The 22,319-nt window shown below is 51.2% G+C and overlaps 2 protein-coding genes and 1 pseudogene across 2 annotated transcripts; 1 reads left to right on the top strand and 2 right to left on the bottom strand.

Annotated features, from left to right (window-relative positions):
- Positions 1-9,892: 9,892 nt before the first annotated feature.
- On the bottom strand, positions 9,893-11,658 carry LOC136536299 (uncharacterized; annotated as a pseudogene).
- Positions 11,659-12,828: 1,170 nt separating this feature from the next.
- Positions 12,829-14,961, top strand: LOC136538351 (heat shock 70 kDa protein BIP2-like). Its single transcript, XM_066530324.1, has 2 exons — positions 12,829-14,119; positions 14,222-14,961. Exons 1-2 carry the CDS (start codon positions 12,832-12,834, stop codon positions 14,959-14,961), a joined length of 2,028 nt encoding a protein of 675 aa, XP_066386421.1. The 5' UTR covers positions 12,829-12,831.
- Positions 14,962-16,394: 1,433 nt separating this feature from the next.
- On the bottom strand, positions 16,395-18,044 carry LOC136538350 (uncharacterized). The gene is made up of 2 exons (XM_066530323.1): positions 17,527-18,044; positions 16,395-16,904 (listed from the first exon to the last, which is right to left on the bottom strand). The coding sequence occupies exons 1-2, from the start codon at positions 17,911-17,913 to the stop codon at positions 16,734-16,736; spliced, it is 558 nt and encodes a 185-aa protein (XP_066386420.1). The 5' UTR covers positions 17,914-18,044; the 3' UTR covers positions 16,395-16,733.
- Positions 18,045-22,319: the final 4,275 nt, after the last annotated feature.

The raw sequence follows: 22,319 nt of genomic DNA, 5'->3' as shown, positions 1-22,319 counted from the left end.
AAGCAAGTGGGTGTAGCCCCGGGGCGGTTTCTTCAGAGGCCCAACTAGATCAAGCCCCTAGACCATGAAGGGCCACATGATGGGGATCATCTAGAGTGCCTGGGCCTAGAGGTGAGTTTGCCGAGTGTAGTACAAGCACCCTTCATAGGTGCGTATGATCTGCTCGGCGTCGGCTACTGTAGTGTGCCAGTAGAAGCCCTATCAGAATGTGTTTCCAACCAAGGTTCTATGCACGGCGTGGTGATCATAGACCCCACCATGGATATCGCTCAGCAAAAGCTTCCACTATTCGATGGGGATACAGAGCTATAGAATCCCGGTGTGGCTTCGTTTGTAGAGTTCGCCCTCTACAAGAACAAAGGACTTGGCACGACATGTGAGCCGTTGAGCTTCTGTCTTGTTCGTCGGTAGTGTGTCATGGAGGAGGTAGTTGAGGTAGAGTGTTCTCTAGTCGACCAGAGGGTCGGGCTCTGTCGCTGGATCCTCTTCAAGCTCCATGACCTAGGGACCGAACGGAGCTGTCGGTTCGTTAGCCTCCGAGGCTGGATCGGATGGACCATCATTGGCCTGCTCCGACCCTTCGTAGCGCACCAAGGCTTGTGTTGGTCATTGGCAAAGACACCTATTGGCACCGGCTCCTGGCCAGATGCCGCCTTCGCAAGCGTGTTGGCCACCTCATTGAGGCGTCTTGGGATGTGATTGAGTTCGAGGCCGTCGAATTTGTCCTCCAGCCATCGAACCTCTTAGCAGTATGCAGCCATGTGGGGGTATGGCCCCCGGTATCCACAAGACAAGGCATGGGCCGCACCATCAGAGGTGGCCCAGCCCACAAGATCAAGGCGTGCATGACACTTGTCGACATGCACCGCAAGATATTGTATAGTACCAAATAGGATACTTTCCTTGTAACCCTACCCCTCTAGAGTATATAAGGAGAGGCAGGGGTCCCCTAGTGGACATATTGATCTACATGGTCATCTCATATTCAATACAATATACCAAAGACATAGGACGTAGGGTATTATGTCGATTAGATGGCCTGAACCTATCTAAATCGTTGTCTCTGCACCTTGTGTCACCATCCGGTTCCTGATTACGTGCACCTCCACCGATCAATCTACCTTCATGGGATACCCCTCGGAGGACTACCAATGATATTTTGTCGACAGTTGGTGCGCCAGGCAAGGGCTGTGCGTGCTGATCCATGGCGAACCAGATGGGATCTAAAGACTTATGTCCTGGCGAGATCGACTTTCATCTTGCCCATGACGTCTACATGGAGATTTGCTGCCAAACTCAAGTCATCGTGCGAAGACCAACTGCCCAGATCGAAAACTCACCGCCCGTTGGGTGCTCGTCGTCAACACCGACCAGATAACGCCATACGCCGCCGACCAGACTTTCTGTCTAAAGCTAAGTCACGCTTTAATATTCTCCAATCTTCGTATATCGCCATAATGTTTCTCAAGCTGTTTTCTCTATATTTGCTCTCCAAATGATTTTTCAAACCCCCGAATAGTCATGTTGATGCTCGGACGCCTCTAGAGACAGCCCTATCTCTGGCTCCTCCCTACACGTGCTATGGGCTCCACGCTCTATGTTATGGGTGGTCGGCTGTGGTTCCTTGGTCATGCCTGTTCCTCCTACATGTGCACGGGCTCCGCGCTCGACGTTATGGTTAATAGGCTAGCTAGGGTTGGAGACTCAGCTACACACTAACTGTTTAGGCGGTTTGTATTAAATATAAGTACATCTTCACACCAACTGATCGCCGAGCTGCATACAATATTTCATCACCATTGCTGATTTTTCTCCGGAGTTATATTTGTACATCATGTACTACCCGTTCTACATATTTGTATTGTAGGATAATCATCCAAGTGATCAGACCACCTGGTGCTTGAACTTCTCCACCGATCAACTGGTTAGACTGCTAGGTTCATGGACTCCATCGCCGACCAGTTGATCGGACTATTCACCGGTCGCTTCTACTCAATGCTCACTTTGCCGTCGACCAGTTGACCAGACTATTCGTCACTCGTGCTTCATCGCCAGTAACGCCGGGGACTCCTCGGTGCTCGGACATCGCCAGCTACGCCAGGGACTCCTTGGTGCTCGGTTTCTTCGTGCTCGAGGACTAAGTGGGCACACTTCACCTTTCGGACATCACCAGCGACGCCGGGGACTTGTCGGTGCTCGGACATCACCAGCGACGCCGAGGACTCCCCGGTGCTTGGACATCGCCAGCGACACCAGGGACTCCTCAGTATTCGGACATCGCTAGCTACGCCGGGGACTCCTCGGTGCTCGGACATCACCAGCTACGCTAGGGACTCCTCGATGCTCGGACCTCGCTAGCTACGCCGGGGACTCCTTGGTGTTTGGACCTCGCCAGCTATGCCGGGAACTCCTCGGTGCTCAGACCTCGCCAGCTACGCTAGGAACTCCTTGGTGCTCGGACATCGCCAGCGATACAGGGGACTCCTCGGTGTTTGGACATCGCCAGCTACACTAGGGAATCCTTGGTGCTTGGACCTCACCAGCTACGCCGGGAACTTCTCGGTGCTCGGACATCACCAGCGACACCGGGGACCCCTCGATGTTTGGATGCCGCTAGCTACTCCAGGGACTCCTTGGTGCTCGGACATCGACAGCAACACCGGGGACTCCTCGGTGTTTGGACATCGCCAGCTATGCCGGGGACTCCTCGGTGCTTGGACATCGACAGCTACGCTGGGATCTCCTCGGTGCTCGGACATCACTGGCTATGCCGGGGACCCCTTGATGGTCAGATCTTGCTACGTCTCATCGGTGTGCTATCAAGTTGCTCCATGCTATTCGGGTCAGGATGCTGATCTTGGGCAACACGTCTGGGGTCTTGATACGTGCATGTCAGACAACGTCGGCAAGATTTTAGACTTCTTTTTCTTTGACCCTACTACAAGATTCATTCTTCATCTTCTAGCAGGCTCGGGGACTAAGTGGGCACACTTTACCTTGCGGTGAATGTGCGCTTTTTAATTTGGGGCTCCGTCCATGGACTGGTTGCCTGCTCAGTTAGTCTTTTGCCTTTCTTCTACTTTTGGACCCTGGCACCATGTGACCACATCACATACTATGAGGCTCGGGGACTAGCTATGGGGGTATGGCCCCTGGTATCCACAAGACAAGACATGGGCCACACCATCAGAGGTGGCCCAGCCCACAAGATCAAGGCATGCACGACACTTGTCGACGTGCACCGCAAGATATTGTATAGTACCAAATAGGATACTTTCCTTATAACCCTACCCCTCTAGAGTATATAAGGAGAGACAGGGGTCCCCTAGTGGATAGATCAATCTACATGGTCATCTCATATTCAATACAATACACCAAAGACATAGGACATAGGGTATTACGTCGATCAGACGGCCCGAACCTTTCTAAATCGCTATCTCTGCGCCTTGTGTCACCATCTGGTTTCTGATTACGTGCACCTCCACCGATCAATCTACCTTTGTGGGATACCCCTCAGAGGACTGCCGATGATATTCTATCGACAAGCCATCTTGGCATCATGACAGCTTGACTCCTTCATGACTTGGTTAACAACCAGCTAGGAGTCACCTAAGATGTCGAGGCGTCGGATGCCCAACTCGATGGCAATGCATAGACTATTGATGAGCGCTTCATACTCAGCCACATTATTGCATGAGGGGAAATGGAGATGAACCATGTACCTCATGCGTACCCTGAGGGGTGATATAAAGACTAGCCCCACGCTGGTGCCCTTCTTCATCAGCGATCCATCGAAGTACATCATCCAGTACTCTTGATTGACGACCACCGGTGGTGTTTGGACCTCGGTCCATTCCACGATGAAGTCAGCCAACACCTGGGACTTGATCATCGTTTGGGAGGCATACGTGATGCCTTGATCCATCAACTTGAGTGCCCACTTTGCGGTTCTTCTCATGGAGTCCTAGCTCTAGACGACCTCGCCAAGGGGCAACAATGTCACAACCGTCACAAGGTGTGACTCGAAGTAGTGGCGTAGCTTCCTCTTGGTGATGAGGATGGCGTTTTGGAGCTTCTAGATTTGGGAGTAGCGGGTCTTAGAGTCAGATAGTACCTCACTGATGAAGTACACAAGGCGCTGCACCTTGAGGGTGTGCCCCTCTTCTTCCTGCTCCACTACTAGGGTGGCGCTGACCACTTGTGTGGTGGCCGCTATGTATAGCAGAAGGGATTCTCCATCGATCGGAGGAACTAAGATCAAGGCCCTTGTTAGAAGCAGTTTGACCATGTCAAGTGCCTCCTAGGCCTCGGATGTCCACTCAAAGCGGTCGACTTTCTTCAAGAGTTGATAAAGGGGGAGACCTCATTCACCGAGGTGCGAGATGAATCAGCTGAGTGCGGCAAGGCACCCTATGATTCGCTGAACCCCCTTTATGTTCTGAATCAGGCCCATCCTTGTGATGGCTGAGATTTTCTTCAGGTTGGCTTCGATGCCACGCTCAAAGATGATGAAGCCGAGCAACATGCCCCTCGGGACCCCAAAAATACATTTCTTGAGATTGAGTTTGATGTCATTCGCTTAGAGTTTTGCAAAGGTCTGCTCAAGATCGGCAATGAGGTGATCAGCCCATTTGGACTTAACTACGATGTCGTCGACGTAGGCCTCAACAATCTGTCCGATGAGGTCCCCGAAGCATTTGAGCATACAGCGCTAGTACGTAGCCCCAGCGTTCTTCAGACCGAACGGCATTGAAACATAGCAGAACAACCCGAAGGGGGTGATGAAAGATGTCATGAGCTGGTCGAACTCTTTCATCATGATTTGGTGGTACCCGGAGTACGCATCAAGGAAGCAGCGGGTTTTGCACCCTGAGGTTGAGTCGACTATTTGGTCTATGCGTGGCAAAGGAAACAGATCCTTTGGGCATGCCTTGTTGAGACCCATATAGTCTACACACATCCTCCATTTCCCACTCTTCTTTCGTACTAGAATGGGATTGGCTAACCACTCTAGGTGGTATACTTCCTTGATGAATCTGGCAGCCGATAGTTTTGCTATCTCTTCACCGATGGCCTTATGTTTCTCCTCGTCGAAGCGATGTAGGCGTTGCTTCACCGGCTTGGAGCCTAGGTGGATCTTCAAGGTGTGCTCAGTGACCTCCCTTAGAATGCCTGGCATATCCGAGGGTTTCCACAAAAAGATGTCTCTGTTGTCACGAAGGAAGTAGATGAGCGTGCTTTCCTATTCAGAGGAAAGCATGGTACCAATGCGTACTGTTTTGCCCTCAGTGCTCCCAGGGTCTACGAGGACTTCTTTAGAGCCCTCGGCCAACTTGAACGACCCAGTCAACTTTTTGGCATCAGGTGCTTCTTCGGTGACCTCCACCTTGAGGGCAGCGAGCTCCCTGGAGGCGACGATTGCTGTGGTGTGACCGCAGCACTCGACCTCCTACTCATAGGCACGCTGGAAGGAGGTGCCGACGGTGATGACCCCATGGGGGCCTAGCATCTTAAGCTTGAGATATGTATAGTTGGGGACGACCATGAACTTCACGTAGCATGGATGTCCCAGGATGGCGTGGAAGGTTCTGGGGAACCCAACCACCTCGAAGGTGAGGGTTTTAGTCCTGTAATTGAATTGATCCCCAAAGGTAATGGGAAGATCAATTTGCCTGAGTGGCATGGCCTGCTTCCTAGGCATGATGACATGGAAAGGAGCTCAGGTTGGGTGGAGGCATGTTCGGTCGATGCCCATCTCGTCGAGCGTCTTGGTGTACATGATGTTGAGGCCGCTGCCTCCATCCATCAGTACTTTAGTGAGCCGCTTTGGGCCGACGATCAGGTCGACCATGAGCGGATATCTTCTCAGGTGTGGGACGCTATCCGGATGGTCAGTCCGATCGAAGGTTATGGTGCACTCTGACCACCGGAGGAAGGGAAGTGTGGCCGGTTCGGCTGTGTAGACCTCACGGAGCATGACCTTCTAACGACGTTTGGAGTCATAGGCTGCTGATCCTTCGAAGATCATAAGGTAGTTGTCCAACGTCGAAAAGTCATCGTCCTTCTCCTCAGCGTCGTCCACGGTGGGGGCAGGGTCCTTTCCTTGTTCCCCTTTGTTGGAGCCTCTAGATAAGAACCATCGCATGAGGCCGCAGTCCTTGAGCATATGCTTAACTGGGAAAGCATGGTTCGGGCATGGCCCCTCGAGTAATTTTTTGAAGTGGTTTGGAGTGCCCTCCATGGGCTTTTGACCACCCTTGTGGTCAGCAGCGGCCACGAGCGAGTCCTCAAGCCATTGCTTCTTGTTCTTCCTTTTGGTGGAACAATTGGAGGTGCCTTCGCTGGCACCCTCGTCCTGCCTTGCCTTGCCCTCGAGGCGATCGAAGATTGCTCCGACCGCCTCTTCTCCTGAGACATGGCTGGTGGCGATGTCTAGGAGTTCCTTGGTGGTTCGCGGGCCCTTGCATCCCAGCTTATGAACCAAGGACTTGCAGGTAGTCCCAGACAGGAAGGCTCCTATCATGTCGGCGTCAACGACATTAGGGAGCTCATTGCACTACCAAGAGAACCACCGAATGTACCCTTGAAGCATCTCTCCGGCCTTCTGACGATAGTTCTTGAGGTCCCATGGGTTCCCAGGGCGCTTGTATGTGTCCTAGAAGTTCCCCATAAAGATCTCCTTCAGATCTGCCCAACTCTAGATCGCGTTGGACGGTAGGTGTTCCAACCACACTCATGCCGAATTGGCTAAGAACAGTGGAAGGTTATGGATAATGAAGTCGTCATTATCCGCACCACCAGCTTGGTAGGCAAGCTAATAGTCTTCGAGCCAAAGTCTGGGTTTTGTCTCCCCAGAGTATTTTGGGATATTAGTAGGTGGTCGGTACCTTGGTGGGAAAGCAGTGTTGAGGATGTGTCGGCCGAAGGCCTGAGGGCCCGGTAGGCCAGGGCTCGGGCTCCGGTCCTCGCCGTTGTCGTAGCATCCGCCGCAACGAGGATGATAGCCACGGTGGGCTCCTTCTCTCAGGTCATCGTAGGTGCATCTACGGGCGTCGAGGGTGCTACGTGCGTCATGGTTATGGCCGAGACGCTAATGTACCGAGAACATGGTGCGTTGCATGCTGCCCTATGGTGCTTGGTGGACTGACACATCCCTAGTAGGGCGCACCGAGGTTGTGCGCTAGCTGGCATCGAGCTCGCGTCGTCGAGACAACAAGCTCTTAGCCTGCTGCGCCACCGCACGCTCGAGTAGCGTGCAAATCTCATGGTGGGCCTGGCGATCCTCGGGCGTCATGGCCTTTGGAAGGCCATGGAGCAAGGCCATCGCGACAGTGATGTTCTGGCTCACCCGGGTGAAGCGAGGAAGGGCTTCATCATCGATGATGATCCTTCGGTTCACATCATGAGCCATGGCGCATCCGCGCCCACCGTCTCCGCGGCGCTGGATCTCCTGATCGAGCTCCGCGCACTCCTACACAAGCTAGATTCTGGACTCCTTGATCTCTCGCATTCGGGCTTTTAGCTGCTCCACCCCATGCGAGGTGGGGCCGCTGTGTCCCCCTTGGTTTTGTCGCCGAGGTTGCCCACCGGGGTAGCCTCCTTTGTGGGGATGCTTTCGACGTGCCCCTCAGGGGTACCCGTCATGAAGCATTACCAGGAGGGGTGATGGCTCCCCCTACTAGAGTAAGAGCCAGAGGATGACCCTGACTCCTCTATGAGGAGGTAGTGGAGAGACTCCGTGACGTGTTCGATCACCCCCATGAACTCGTTGTTCGCGGGCGATTGAACCATGCGTCGTGCCACAAGGTGGCTAACGGTCGTCGTAGCGTTGCCGAGACCAAATGGAAATGCTGTCGGGGTGCTCCGTATGTGGTGTTCCGGAGAGAGGGATCCTTCTTCGGAAGACCATGCCATGTCATTGGCGTCAGAAAGGGTGAGACAGCGCTGGTCCTCCCTAGACTGCTGGGGTCCAAGGGAGACATCGAGCCGGTGCTCAAGCCTCTCGTGGTCGAGGCCGATGGAGGGGAGAGATTGGATGGCAACGTGAGCCAATGCCAACTCTCCTCCCACCGTAATGATGAAGTCTAGGCTCCTGAAGCGCATGTGTGCTCCTAGGACCTAGCTGATGTCATGGCTAGCCATCCAGGCCCTGATGTTTATCGTCGGAACATGCAAAGGTCCCCTACCTGGCGCGCCAACTATCAGTGTTTCGATCAAACACCAACTAGTAAATTTATATTTGTTGCGCGTTAGGTCCGGTTGGTGTACTAAAGGACTCAAGGTTTATACAGGTTCGGGCAGAATGTCCCTACATCTAGTTTGCTGCTGCTCGTGTTATTAGCACCAAAAAAGGTTCGTAGTAGGGGGGTCAAACGGTCGAGAGAGGAACAGGTCCCAAGTCTCTGATGGAAAGGTCAAAATGATGCCAAGAGCTCGGTTGCTGCTTGGATGTGTGTTGTATGTGAAATTTATCCGTCCCCTTAGTGGGGTGTCCTGCCCTCCCTTTTATAGACCAAGGGGGAGCAGGGGTTATAGATGGGAGAAAGAGGAAAAAACCAAAGGTAGAGTAGGTCCTTCGAAGGTGTCGGGTCTTCCTTTTCCCTTGAGCCTGCCCTATTGACATGGCAGACCATGCTAGGGATAGCATGTTTGCTGATCCTGATAGGGCCACGCTCTGGCTTTGTTTTAGCAAGTGGTCACGTCCCATCCAACTCCGACGGACGGTGCGACATACCAGGGTGCCGAGCCGTGACCCTACGGGGAGCGGACAGGGAAGTGACTATACGTCCATTACTGTAGATGATGCGAGTTCTCTCCTAGATTGTAGTGGTTGTCGTATGCTTATGTCAGGATCCACGTCCGAGGGCTGATGGCGGTGCCCACAACACTGTAAGACAAAAGTCAGCGCCTACAATATTGTTCAGGCTCTGTCATGCCTGGAAAGGCTTAAAGCGCCCGTCCTGTCGTATCCTAATGGTACTTTCCTATAGGTCGTGCGGGGCATGGCCCTCGGTACTGCAGTTGACTCGAATGTCCTGTCTTATCCTGTGATCGTCATTATGAAGGAGTAGGGTGCAGTTATCGGGCGAGGCGGAGCCAGCCCCGGAACATCAGGCGAGGTGGAGCCTGCCCTAGGACATCGAGCGAGGTAGAGCAAGCCCTCAGCCATCGAGCAAGGTAGAGCCAGCCCTCAGACGTCGGGTGAGGCAGAGCCAGCCCTCAGCCGTCGGGCGAGGCAGAGCCAGTCCCCGGTCGTTGGGCGAGACAGAGTCTGCCCTTAGCCGTTGGGCGAGGCGGAGCCTACCCTCGATCGTCGGGCAAGGTGGAGTCTGCCCTCAGCCGTCGGGCGAGGCGGAGCCTGCCCTCGATCATCGGGCGAGGCGGAGCTAGCCCTCAGCCGTCGGGGGAGGCGGAGCCAGCCCTCAGTCGTCGGGCGAGGCGGAGCCAGTCCTCAGCCGTCGGGCAAGGCAGAGCCAGTCCTCGGTTGTCGGGTGAGGCAAAGCCAGTCCCCGGTCGTCGGGCGAGGTGGAGCCTGCCCTCGATCGTCGGGCGAGGCAGAGCCAGCCCTCAGCCGTCGGGCGAGGCGGAGCCAGCCCTCGGTTGTATGGGCAAGAAGTGTAGTTGCGTTCTTGCCTATTCGGAAGCATCAGCGTTTGATGGTTATTAGTTCCACCTCTTTGGGTACCCCAGTAATCGGTCCCCGACATCTGTCCATGTGAGATAAACTCTCTTTGCCTTTGCTGCAGCCATGTGCTATAAGTAAAGGATAACAAAAGCCATGTGTTAGGATGATGCATTTACAAAATATCACAAAAGGCACCATCAGCTAGCTATCACAAAAGGACCTGCTATATATATGTCATTAGCGAGCTGCTCCCTAAAGGTGTTCCATTCAGTAGTAAATTGAGGTAGCGTCATCTATAGACTCATTGGCCATAGCTGCTAGTTCATCATCCACTTCGGGTAGCAACAAATCATCAATTTGATGTTGTCTATCTCTTGTAAAGTTGTGTAACACACAACAAGCATTAATAATTCAGATATGCAACATTCATTTGATGGCCGTTAGCACTTGCAATTGAGATTTAATTTTTTTTCACCATATGTACACATTTGTTACCTGGTCCTTTATATCAAAGAAACTTTGAGAATGCAGAATTGCCCATTTTTTCTTCCACAAACCAAAAACGCTTTCCACAACATTTCTAGCACGAGAATGACGCAAGTTATATAACTCTTTCGGAGTTTTAGGTTGTTGTTGACTTGAAACCCACTCTTTTAAGTGTTACCTAGTGGATCTAAATTGAGCTAGGAATCTAGGTCCATTGGTATAACCAGCATCAACTAAATAATATTTTCCTATTACAAAAAAACTAAATTAGATAGCTACCAAAATAAATAAATAAAATGCCAAGTGAAAAGGTCATACCCTGAGGTACAACAAATGCATCTTAGCGACTCATTGCATCACGCAGAACTCTTGAATCAGAAGCTGAACCCTTCCAACTAGGCAAAACATACAAAAATTTCATGCTCCAACCAACCACACCTAGCATGTTAGTGGTGATTTGTTGCTTTCTGTTTCTGTACCTCCCTTGGTCAGCCACATCAACACACACACCAACATGACACCCATCTAATGCACCAAGAGCATTGCCAAACCACTTCCATTTGTAATCATTGGGAGGTTGATTTGAAGGACCAGGAAGCTTAATAAACTCTCCACTTAAAGATAGAATAACTTATAACACATCAGAAAAAGTGCCTACTGATAGTCTCTAAAGAGCGCTTATAAGTGCCATGCAACAACCTCATTTTTAAACCATGCCCAACTACTAGCAAGAACATAGCAACCTTTTCTTCCACAGCGACATAAACACTCTCACGAAGACCACACCTTTTACGCAACATGATGCACAAATCATGAAACTTTCTTTTAGTTAAACGTAGCTCATCATAGCATGTAACTTCTGAACCATCATACATTTCCTTCAACAAATACTTCCTAAGAGTATGTCTACGCTCATCATCATTAAAGCACCCTAAATCCCTTTGCCCCCGCTGCGAACTAAGATATGCAAGCCCAAGAATAACTGCCTCAAAGTATAGTTCTGTGAAAATAATCCTCCTCCTCTTTCTCCTTTTATTTTCTTCATTAATGAAGGAAACCAACTCAAGATCTGACATAGTGCAGCTACAATGCACATAGGCACACACATGACTTTTAAAGAGCAAAACCTGAAACAAAAAATCATTTAGAAACACCAACATCACATCAATCTAGGCAGTACATACCTTCAATCGAACTGAAGAACAATGAACACTTGACAGTAGTAACCTGCAAAATACAAAGAAAAGGGGTTAGGGTTTCGAAAGAGTGAATCGATGGAGGGAGCAGGAAAGAAGGCCTCGATCGATCTAGATGCCGAAAGGGAATTAGGAAAAGGAGCAAAGATGAATCGGTGAGGGTAGGCGCAGATCAAAGGAGGAGGATTTGAGCAGGAAGGGGGAAGTAGATGAGACTAGCAAGAAGACGGACCCGCAGAGAGGGATAATGACGGAGGTTGGTCGGAGATGTACGAGAACGAGGGCGCGAGGGAGAGCTCGCCGACAGATAGCGCATCCGTAGTGGGATCAACCTCCCATCGCCTCCGCCATCGCCGTCGCATCTCTCTGGAGTCGTTCACTCGTGCTTCTTTTTTTCGAGTCGGGTCGCGAAGGGGTACGCGCGAGGGGCGGGGAAGGGAAGGGAAGTGATTTCGGGCGAATACAGAGCGGGAGACCTCAGAATCGTGGGCGGGCTCTTTCCTTCGTGCGGGAGAGGTGCGCGATATTGGGCACCAATTCCTCCGACCAATTCCAGAGCCATCCAAACAATGGGATTACATGGTAGCCAATGCCAAAGCCAAATCCAGGGTCCTAATATCTACATCCAAACACTACCTAAGAAAAAATATCTGACTTTGGAGTATCCAGATATGATTGATACCAATATTAAAAGTTTGAATTAGGATATTGAACTTTGAACAAATTGCTCACCCAGCCCATCAGTTTGTTCACCGTGGCCCAAATGTCCTGACGTCATTAGCCTAATTCTATCCCAAAAACAGCCTGGCTGAAGTGCTGATGCGTGCTACTCTCACCGTCCAAAAAAAACACGTGATGTGGTTTAAATCTTGTTCCAAAAACATGTAAATCTAGGTTGAAGATAAGCTTTATGATGGGATCCACCAATAAAAAAAAATACACATGCAATTAGAAAATCATGTTAACTCTGTACTTCCGGTGAAGATTCTAGATGGTTCTTGTGAGTTTCAGGGGTGTATCAAGAAGAAAACAGCAGAAACACATACGTAATTTCACATCTTCACGGGTGTGATTTAAAAAAGCGAGATTTACGTGTTGTGTGGGACGAGGGAGTACCTCAGCAGAACAACCCCCCCCCCCCCCCCCCCCATATGTTTTAAAAAACAACTCTTAGGCCTCGTCCGCCCCGTCGGTTAGCGGCTAGCGCACCAGCGTGGGACTCAGGACCCCGAACGTTCTGGCCAGATCGAAGTAGCTGATCGCACCGCGACCCTGCTACGTGGCGACGCAGGATTGGGTACCTCACGTGGACCGTCTTTTACGGTGCCCTATGAGGTGGAGGTCCGGCACGGGCCAGAACACTCTGGCGACTACCACGCTCATCGCGGCCACGGCCAGAAGCCCAGAACCTATATAATTCCAGCGCCTGCCGTTGCAGGAATCAGGATCACATAAGAATCAATCAACCAAGGCACAGCTCGCAAGTGACGAGACGAATTGAACATCCGAACAACTCATCCGGTGATGACGGCGATGAGGACGAAGCCAACTATTCTAGCTCTCGTTCTGCTCTCTCTTGTTTGCTCAGGGTACTTGTGCGGGGTGGCTGATGGCGCGGAGGTACGGAAGGGGAAGACGGGGAAAGCGGCGTCGGGGCCAGTGATCGGCATCGACCTGGGCACCACGTACTCGTGCGTCGGGGTGTACCGGAACGGGCACGTGGACATCGTCGCCAACGACCAGGGCAACCGGATCACGCCGTCGTGGGTGGCATTCACCGACGACGAGCGCCTCGTCGGCGAGGCCGCCAAGAACCAGGCGCCGCTCAACCCGCAGCGCACCATCTTCGACATCAAGCGCCTCATTGGCCGGAGGTTCGACGAGGAGGAGGTGCAGCGGGACGTCAAGTACCTCCCCTACAAAGTGGTGAACAAGGGCGGCAAGCCGTACGTGGAGGTGCCGATGAAGGGCGGCGAGAAGAAGACGTTCAGCCCCGAGGAGATCAGTGCCATGATCCTGTCCAAGATGCGGGAGACGGCCGAGTCCTACCTCGGCCAGCGCGTCACGGACGCCGTCGTCACCGTGCCGGCCTACTTCAACGACGCGCAGCGGCAGGCGACCAAGGACGCCGGCACCATCGCGGGGCTCAACGTGCCGCGGATCATCAACGAGCCCACGGCGGCGGCGATCGCGTACGGGCTGGACAAGAAGGGCGCGGAGATGAACGTGCTCGTGTACGACCTCGGCGGCGGCACCTTCGACGTCAGCGTGCTCAGCCTCGACCACGGCGTCTTCGAGGTGCTCGCCACCAGCGGCGACACGCACCTCGGCGGCGAGGACTTCGACCAGCGAGTCATGGACCACTTCATCCGCCTCATCAAGCGGAAGCACGGGAAGGACATCAGCAAGGACGGCCGCGCGCTGGGCAAGCTGCGGCGCGAGTGCGAGCGTGCCAAGCGCGCGCTCAGCAACCAGCACCAGGTGCGCGTCGAGATCGAGTCCCTGTTCGACGGCGTCGACTTCTCGGAGCAGCTGACGAGGGCCAAGTTCGAGGAGCTCAACATGGACCTGTTCAAGAAGACGCTGGGGTCCGTCAAGAAGGCCATCGCCGACTCCAAGCTCAAGAAGTCCGACATCGACGAGATTGTACTCGTTGGCGGCAGCACCAGGATCCCCAAGGTGCAGGAGCTCCTTACGGAGATGTTCGACGGCAAGGAGCCCAACAAGGGGATCAACCCCGACGAGGCCGTGGCCTATGGAGCCGCCGTCCAGGGCAGCATCATCAGCGGCGAGGGAGGCGCCGAGACCAAAGGTAATAGTGCTTTCACTTGCTTTTGTGTGTAATCAATTTGTGGTGATGTAATGCTTCGACGCTGACAAACCATTCTCTCGTTGTTCGTGGACTGATGGACAGGCATCTTGCTGCTCGACGTGACGCCGCTGACGCTGGGGATTGAGACGGCCGGCGGCGTGATGACGAAGCTGATCCCGCGGAACACGAGGATCCCGGTGAAGAAGTCGCAGGTGTTCACGACCTACGAGGACCACCAGACGACCGTCTCGATCAAGGTGTTCGAGGGCGAGCGGAGCCTGACCAAGGACTGCCGCGAGCTGGGGCGGTTCGACCTGACGGGCATCCCGCCGGCGCCCCGCGGCGTGCCGCAGATCGAGGTGACCTTTGAGGTGGACGAGAACGGCATCCTCCACGTGACCGCGGCGGACAAGGCCGGCGGGCGGTCCAAGTCGATCACCATCACCAACGACAAAGCCCGGCTCAGCCAGGAGGAGATCGACCGGATGGTGCGCGAGGCCGAGGAGTTCGCGGAGGAGGACCGCCGCGTCCGGGAGCGCGTCGACGCGCGGAACCGTCTGGAGAACTACGTGTACCGCGTCCGCGCCACGGTGCGGGACGCCGGCGGCATGGCGGGGAAGATCGGCGAGGAGGACCGGGAGCGGATGGAGACCGCCCTGGCGGAGGCGCTGGAGTGGCTGGAGGAGCAGGACGGCGCCGCGAGACGAACGGCGGAGAAGGAGGTCTACGAGGAGAAGCTCAGGGAGGTGGAGGAGGTGTGCGGCCCAGTTATCAAGCAGGTGTACGAGAAGTCGGCCGGGTCGGCCAGCGCCGCGGACGAGGATGACGTGAACGAGCTGTAGTGTGTTCGCGTTCGCGAGGTGATCCATATAGAGCATTCCGGCTGGCGCGTCGTAGAGTTTTCTGGGTGTTCGGGGGGAATCAATGATGCGTTGTAAATAACTTCTCTCCGTAAAGTGAAGGCCATGGTAGTAGTACTAGTAAATTCCATTTCCGTTTTTCAGATATACATGAATCTAATGGTACATACATTAGGCATTAGCACCCTAGTACACTAGAAATCTATAGAATGACACTTGCAACGACCTTGGATCTATAATATCTGATCCGTGTAGATTGTAGACGAGATGGATTGCATGCGTCCATCTATCTGGAAGGCTGGAACGCGCCAAAAAAAATCAGCGAGAAAAAAAAAACTGTGATGTACGCGCCAGTCTACCGTTATATAGCTCAGCCGTGCACCCCTTGGGACGCCACCGGGAGTGGGCGCGGCGCGGCGGACTCCGCGACCTCCGCGCCGAACACGTAGCGCGCCCACTCCCCGGCCTGCGCGTCCACCTGCGCCTCGGCCCCGCGCATGCCCCCATCCGCCCACGCCGACGCGATCACCGCGGCGACGAGCGCCACGACGAGCAGAGGCGCCAGCAGGGTCACCAGCTGCGCCGCCTCCTCTACCGCGGTCACCGCGTACGCAGCCATTGGTCGTCACCAGCCTAATGGATGCGTACACGTCTTTCAGTTGCCGGGGAATGGCAAGCGGGCAGCAAGAATATGTAGGGGACGTACGGACGGCCACCGTGTAGCTTTCTCGTGCGCAACCACCACAGCCATGGATCGTGTGAGCGAGCTCTGCAAAGCGGCCGCCAGGCCGGCCTCGTACTCTTTTTGTCTCGGATCATGAAAGTTATTGCATTGCTCAAGAACAGCAGCGTGTAATGACTTAACGCGTACATTTTCACTTTTTAACGATGGTCCCCCGTCTGCCTGGGAATTCCGTTCAGGCAATGGCTCTTTTGTGTGCTCCGGTGCTCGTCCCGTGGGTATTGGGTTGGTTGGGCCTTCCTTCAGCGGTTGAGCCAACTCAGCCAAGCTTTTAGCTCTGAATACAGCAGTGCCTCCCCTTTGGGTAACTTTCGGGTGCTCACTAGCTGTTGAGATATACAAAGATGATGTGCAATAAAGCACAAACTACATGCCAGACGATTCAGAAGTTACAGGCCATTCTATAGCAGTAGTTGGGTGAGCAAATGCCGTTATAGGTAAAAGATCATCCAAACTGAATCTGATAATGCATTCTGAGAGTTTGAAGCTGAACTGAGCTCCAGCCGCCCCCTAGAACTCTAAAAAAAAACTGAATCTGATAATGCATTCTGAGAGTTTGAAAAGAACTGAGCTCCAGCCGCAGCCTAGAACACTAAAAAAAACAGAATCTGATAATGCCACACGTTCCTTTGAATTATAGATTGTGCCGGTACAGAATGTAATTTGTGAAAAATTATTTGAATTAGGAATTATACATTTCCCTTGGATTATGTGCCAGAAAAGCCATCGTAGAGGCAGGATGAATGCAAAATACAGGGAAGACAGCAATGCTTGCTCTCTTTCGTTTCCCTACTTTTGGGTATAAAGTACAGTTGAATCCTATCACCACTAGCCATCCATCCATCTATATTTGATTCTAAGGGGAAATTCAGTACACAATATTAACCAGACAATTTTCTTAGCATCAAGATTTGAACCAAGCCTTTTACATGTCTTATTGCCTATTGCAAACGCAAAGCCCTATAGGCTATAATAGCCTGAATAGAGAGACAAGTCTTCTCCCCCGTGCCTCCTACTCAAGAGCTGGCGCTACCTCAGTTGGATTGCCTTCAAACACATCAGCGCTTGATGATTCTGACTCCTCAGGGAACTCCTGTGATTGGGATTCCTTGTAAGCAGGCGTGTCTCTGAAATCTGTTGCCCCATCGTTGTAGGTAGCCACAGCGACACCACAAGCAATGAGCTGCACAAGCAAGCAACATTAATCGGCAAGTGAGAACTCGCAAAAGGTGTGAATATTAGTCAAGGAATTGCGTCTGTAAAGTGTAAATTGTTCAGTTTGTTTTGGAAATCACTGGCAGTTTCCATGACAATCAAGTTCAGGCTTCAGCAAGGATGTATGGCTGCAGCTAATTACCAAAAATCAGGATTGTCTAATTCAATGCACAACTTCATGAATGTTTTCGGTAACACATTCTTTCACAGCCTATAGCCACCGGAAAGGAAGGTACTGCAAATACTCAAGAGTGGACAGCTGGTGAAACGAAAGAATAGTTGTCTGGCACTTCAAAGGGATTCTGTTGTGCGTGAAGTTACACACCAAGCTGAAGACAAACGCACACTATTATACTGCAATACTCAATTTTCTAGTCAAAAGTGCTCCGCTAACGTTTAAAACTTTAGAATGCAATTGGTTCATGGTGTCAAATTATTATAGTTTCTATATGCAGGGCAGTTCTACGTAGAGATAATGAAGTCATGGACGTGTCCAATTAGCGCGATATCTTGCGGGGAAAAAGATTTATGCTTCCACTACTGAACACCCAGCTAGTGGTGCAGGATAATGGAGAGAAGGAGGCACTCACGCCGAAGACGACGCCGAACGCCCACATGTACTGCACGAAGAAGCCGAGGGCCTCCCACTGAGGTCCCTCCCAGAAGTCGGGCGTCTCCGGGTCCGGCAGCTGCGGCATGGGCTCCGTCGACACCTCGAACCCCAGCGGCTCCCCTTCCCACTCCGCCGCCCCCGCCTCCGCGGCGTCCTCGTCCACGTCGGGCGCCGCGACCCCGCCGCGGCGCTTCTTGCCTCCGCGTTCCTCGAGGCGCCGCTGCGTGCGGGACGAGACCCCGCCGCGGCGCGCGAGGGCCACGTGCAGCGCGGCGCGACCGCCTCCAGTGAGGAGAGGAAGCGGGGCGACGCGGCGGCAGATGGCGGCCGCGCCGAACGGCGTGGGGGAGGCGAGGAGAGACATGAGAGGCTGAGGCTGCGGGGCAGCGAGGCACTGTGAATGTGTGAGGTCACGTGGAGAAGCTGCAGGGTGGAGGCGTGGAGGCGGAGCTCCTGGCTGTGGCTGTCTCGAGCTGGGACTCCTGGGAGGGCGGGGAGAGAGATGAGATAAGATATTTTCTCCTTTTTGTTCTTGGTATATATAATTTGGTTTTTTTTCTTGCATTTCCATGTATATATACTAAAATGGAGTTGATTTCTTGTTTTTCTTCAGGAAAAAGGGGATCTCATCTCTTTCTTGTCAAGAACTTTGAGTCATGCGAACCACCCCATGAAAGAAATAGAAATAAGGCTTTGTTTAAATTTAGTGTGTAAAGTTTTGAGGTGTCATATCGAGTGTTACATGGGATGTTGCATGGGGTGTTAGGATTATACAATCCGTCAGTAATCCGCGAGACGAATTTATTAAGCATAATTAATCCATCATTAGAACATGTGTTACTGTAGCAGCACATTGTCAAATTATAGACTAATTAGCCTTAAAAGATTTGTCTCGTAAATTAGTTACAAACTGTATAATTAATTATTTTTTTAGTCTATATTTAATACTCCGTGTATGTATAAGCATGATAGAGAGTAAACTTTAAGGCCCAAGTATCTTCTTCCTCCTGTAAACTACGTGCGAAGGTATAAAAGGCGTACTTGGTTTGTTTGCCCGTTACTACTCATGCTGAGCTAAAAATGTTGAGCAGCTAACTTGTTTGGTTGTTGTATCTGTGGGAGCAAGATTATCCTTGCTAAAGCAGGAGAGCCAAATTGGCTCACCTGACCAGGCAAAGCAAAGCTTGCACATGTACAGTGCCGTAGCATGCAAGTAGATCAAGGGGGGCTAATTAGTAGTTGATTCCGGTTGGTATTGCTGCCTGCCATTTGCTCTAGCAGTGTTGGCTGCTAGCATTGATCGATCTCTCTCAGGACACGAACAAACATAATCTGCATTCTATCTTCTAGTTTTGCAATGGGAGAAAACCTATGCATCAGGAGGACATGAATCTAGGGGGGGGGGGGGGGGGCATAGCCCAGGTTCGCCTCCACTGCCCTCCGCCAGTGCCCATGCAGATAAGGCTAGGCGAGAAGGCAAATCTACCGAGCACACACAAAACATTGGAAATATTAAATTATCTAAATCTATAGATATTATATAGTTTTCCAAAAGAATAAAACTTGGTACACCTATGCTTCATGTTATATATAAATCCATGAAGAAAATTAAGTTAAGACTTGGTACCAGCAACTTATCAATTTTTAGTTAAACTAAAGTGACTTTAAACTTTTATGTTTTGTGGATGTCTATCAATCTCAAATATAGATGTACCAAATTTCATATTTTTTCCAAAAAACTTTTATGCATAGCACTACATAAATAAATAGTAAGTATTTAATTGATGCATGAACTAGCTTATAGCAAACATTGTTTCGTTTGAGAGTCCAATGGGCAATATATATTTGAAACGCTCCGTACTTGATTTTGGAACTTGGCTCTCGCTTCTTCAGAAATGGCTATGGCTCTAACTTCTTTGATAGAGCCGAAGCACAAGTTTTTCTACAAGTAGGACATGTTTGTTTGCCTGGATGGCTCGTTCAAACAAGCCCAGTCAAGATAGGAGAAGGCCGGTCTACAAGCTGAAACCTGTTGTGTTGTTTGCAGTGGCCCAGGTAAACTAGGTTCGTAGGAGATTATGTTTGTTTGCATGGTTTATATGAGGTCCATGCAACAAAAGAGTTGGGGAACTACATCTTGCCCAAAATGCTCAAAATGGCCGGAGAGAGTCAGCGCGTGGCTGAGCCCACGAGAAACGAAAATAAACACGTCCGGGTGCAGTTCAGCCACGTCGGGTGCATAGCCAGGTTGTGGCCCACGATCAGGCAAACAAACACGCTCGTAGAGGAGTTGAAATCTGGTCGAGTAGCTAGTTCCAGACTTCTAGGTAAAATAATTTACTTTGGCTTTGAGGAGATAGGGAAGGTGAGGAAGCTAGTAGAAGCCACGTATTTTTAGCTTCTCCATGATGCTTGATTTGCAATTTTGTTTTATTGCTAACTCATAATATCATTGGTGTCTTGAAGCTTATATGTCAACAAATTTGTGTGAAAATTGTGAGTGTTACGACTATAGCAAATATACTACATCCGTTCCAAATTATAAGTCACTTTGACTTTTTTAATACATAGAACTTGCTATGTATCTAGACATTCATTATATCTAGATGCATAGCAAAACAGACATACCAAAAAAAAGTTAAAACAACTTATAATTTATGACTTATAATTTGGAATAGAGGGAGTAAAGATAAGATTTCGTTGCCTCTGTGCTCAGGGGCGGATCTACAGGGGGCTGGGGGGCTCCAGCCCCCCCTACGGCTGGTGCATCAATGGAAATATTGGGAGGGTGAGGGAGAAGAAGAGGTGGAGGAAAGAAGAAAAATAGAGAGAGAGGGGAAGAAGAAGAGACCAGCCCTCCTTCAATCATGTTCTGTATCCGCCACTGTCTGTGCTCGAGTGAGCAACAGAGTAAGGCCCTGTAACGCGTGGGTGTGAGCTGTTAGTGGCTTGATCTCTTAGCGATCACACAGGTTTAGCCAAGATTTATTTATGATTAGATGTGTTATTATTTCGTTCTCCAACGAAGCAGCCTAGCACAAGTGCACAAATGAACAACCAACTACAAAAGGCACCAGGTGTAGGTGCAAATTTCCATAGAGGATAGCAAGTGGAAAAATAATCAGTTTTAGCACAAATCGAGTCAGAGAGAAGTTGTTCCTAAAGTCTTGCCCAAATCTGTTCATGCCTCTCCTTGTCGCATGCCGCGGCAAAGCACAAAACATTCTAAAATCCCTCCTCACGAGGGCTTGCAATTGCAATGCACACCCTCTTTCTCTTCGGGCTTTGTGGAAACAAGCGCCCTCTTTCTCTCCGGGGCTCTTTTCTCTCCGGGGCTTTATGGAAACAAGCACCCATCTTTCCACCGGGGTATTGTGGAAACCGGAAGCTACCTAACGCAGGCCCACTACGACCTGTCCTCTCCTCCTCATCTTCTTCGTCTTCCTCCCCCACCGCCCCATCGGCCACAGCTATGGCCAGCGACTGTTGCCGCCGCGCCGCGCCGCCCGCCCACGAGACCCGGCGTCCCTACATAGCATCCTGACTTCTAAATTGCTCTGATAATCTTCCAACAGATCATGTGATCTGATCATGCCGAAGAGTTTAGCGTAGGTTCTTGACGAGGAATCTTAAGTGATACCATAGCTGCTGAATCTTCATTATTGTTTCTGCACGCTTTGGCCCATTGGGCTATATAGATAGACAACACAGTCACACTGTCGCGAGCAAGTAGGACGCAGAAGCACGCGCTAGAGTTTGAGTGGACACACAAAACACGATTATTTGAGCAGTGAACAGCCAGATGTTCACAATGAAATCACTGAAAAAGCCTATATAAATGTATACCATGATCGCGCTAAATGTTTACCATGACTGATGTTCAACAAAACATTCATTATAAAACAGTTAATTTTTTTAAGGCAACCGCTTGGATTTGCATGTGCAGGTTTAACTGCAATGTCTGGAGGCCGAGCACCTTTCTTGTAAGTCTAAAGATATTTCATCTGACTGCTTTCATGAGGAACCACATTCTGAGAACACACGTCGAGGAGGAATGAAATGTAATGCAGTTCAGAGGCGTTTCTATACAACAGGGTGAAGCACCTCCCCGCATACTTTGTAACTTAAAGCTTTCTGTAAAACTTAGGGCCTGTTCTGTTTGGAGGGCTAGTTTTAAGCTCAAAACCTGTGTAAATTACAGGTCTGAAAATTTTTACAAGCTGATTCGAAAACTGCTGTTTAGATGAGTTGTGAATCTATTAATTTTACACCTGTATTTGGCCAAAACCAGTGTAAAAAAAAACAATCGTGTGAGGGGGTCTGGAAAATAACACGACAACTATCGGGCACGTCTCACGCTCGGTCGCCCCTCCGCTCCCTCGACTCGGCGGCGCTGATTTTTCCCTGGTGGCGGTGGCCGCGCGGAGTGAATCAACGGGACAAAGAACGAATCAAGGCCACCACTAACAAATCCGCGACGAAGAAGTTTGAATCGAGGTATCCTCAATCCGCCATCTTCGAGTCCCATCTCGCCTGTATTTTTCGATTCTTGTGCGAACATTCCAAAAGGCTAGCGAATCGATCTCCAGGTACATGCTTGCGTGAATCAATAGATCTAGCATGTCGTGTGATGCAGAATCATGGGATTAGTGCTACAGCACAATCGAACCCGGTGTCCAGTGATGTGCTCTGCCTCGCCGAGGGTTCCTTGTGGGTCGCGGCGGCGTCCCCGAGCTGTTGGCGGCGAGGAGGGTATCCACGCGAGGATGA

The sequence above is a fragment of the Miscanthus floridulus genome, chromosome 2 (genome assembly GCF_019320115.1).
Source record: "Miscanthus floridulus cultivar M001 chromosome 2, ASM1932011v1, whole genome shotgun sequence".
Lineage (NCBI taxonomy): Eukaryota > Viridiplantae > Streptophyta > Magnoliopsida > Poales > Poaceae > Miscanthus > Miscanthus floridulus.
Note: the sequence above shows the minus strand (reverse complement) of the source record. Positions and strands in the feature narration are given on the sequence as shown.

What these genes read in the sequence shown, in the direction of transcription:
- LOC136538351 (XM_066530324.1), top strand. Translation starts at nt 12,832, where the DNA reads ATGACGGCGATGAGGACGAAGCCAACTATTCTAGCTCTCGTTCTGCTC. An exon ending in GGGAGGCGCCGAGACCAAAG is followed by an intron (nt 14,120 to 14,221) that starts GTAATAGTGCTT and finishes ACTGATGGACAG; the next exon opens with GCATCTTGCTGCTCGACGTG.
- LOC136538350 (XM_066530323.1), bottom strand. Translation starts at nt 17,913, where the DNA reads ATGTCTCTCCTCGCCTCCCCCACGCCGTTCGGCGCGGCCGCCATCTGC. An exon ending in CGTTCGGCGTCGTCTTCGGC is followed by an intron (nt 16,905 to 17,526) that starts GTGAGTGCCTCC and finishes TTGCTTGTGCAG; the next exon opens with CTCATTGCTTGTGGTGTCGC.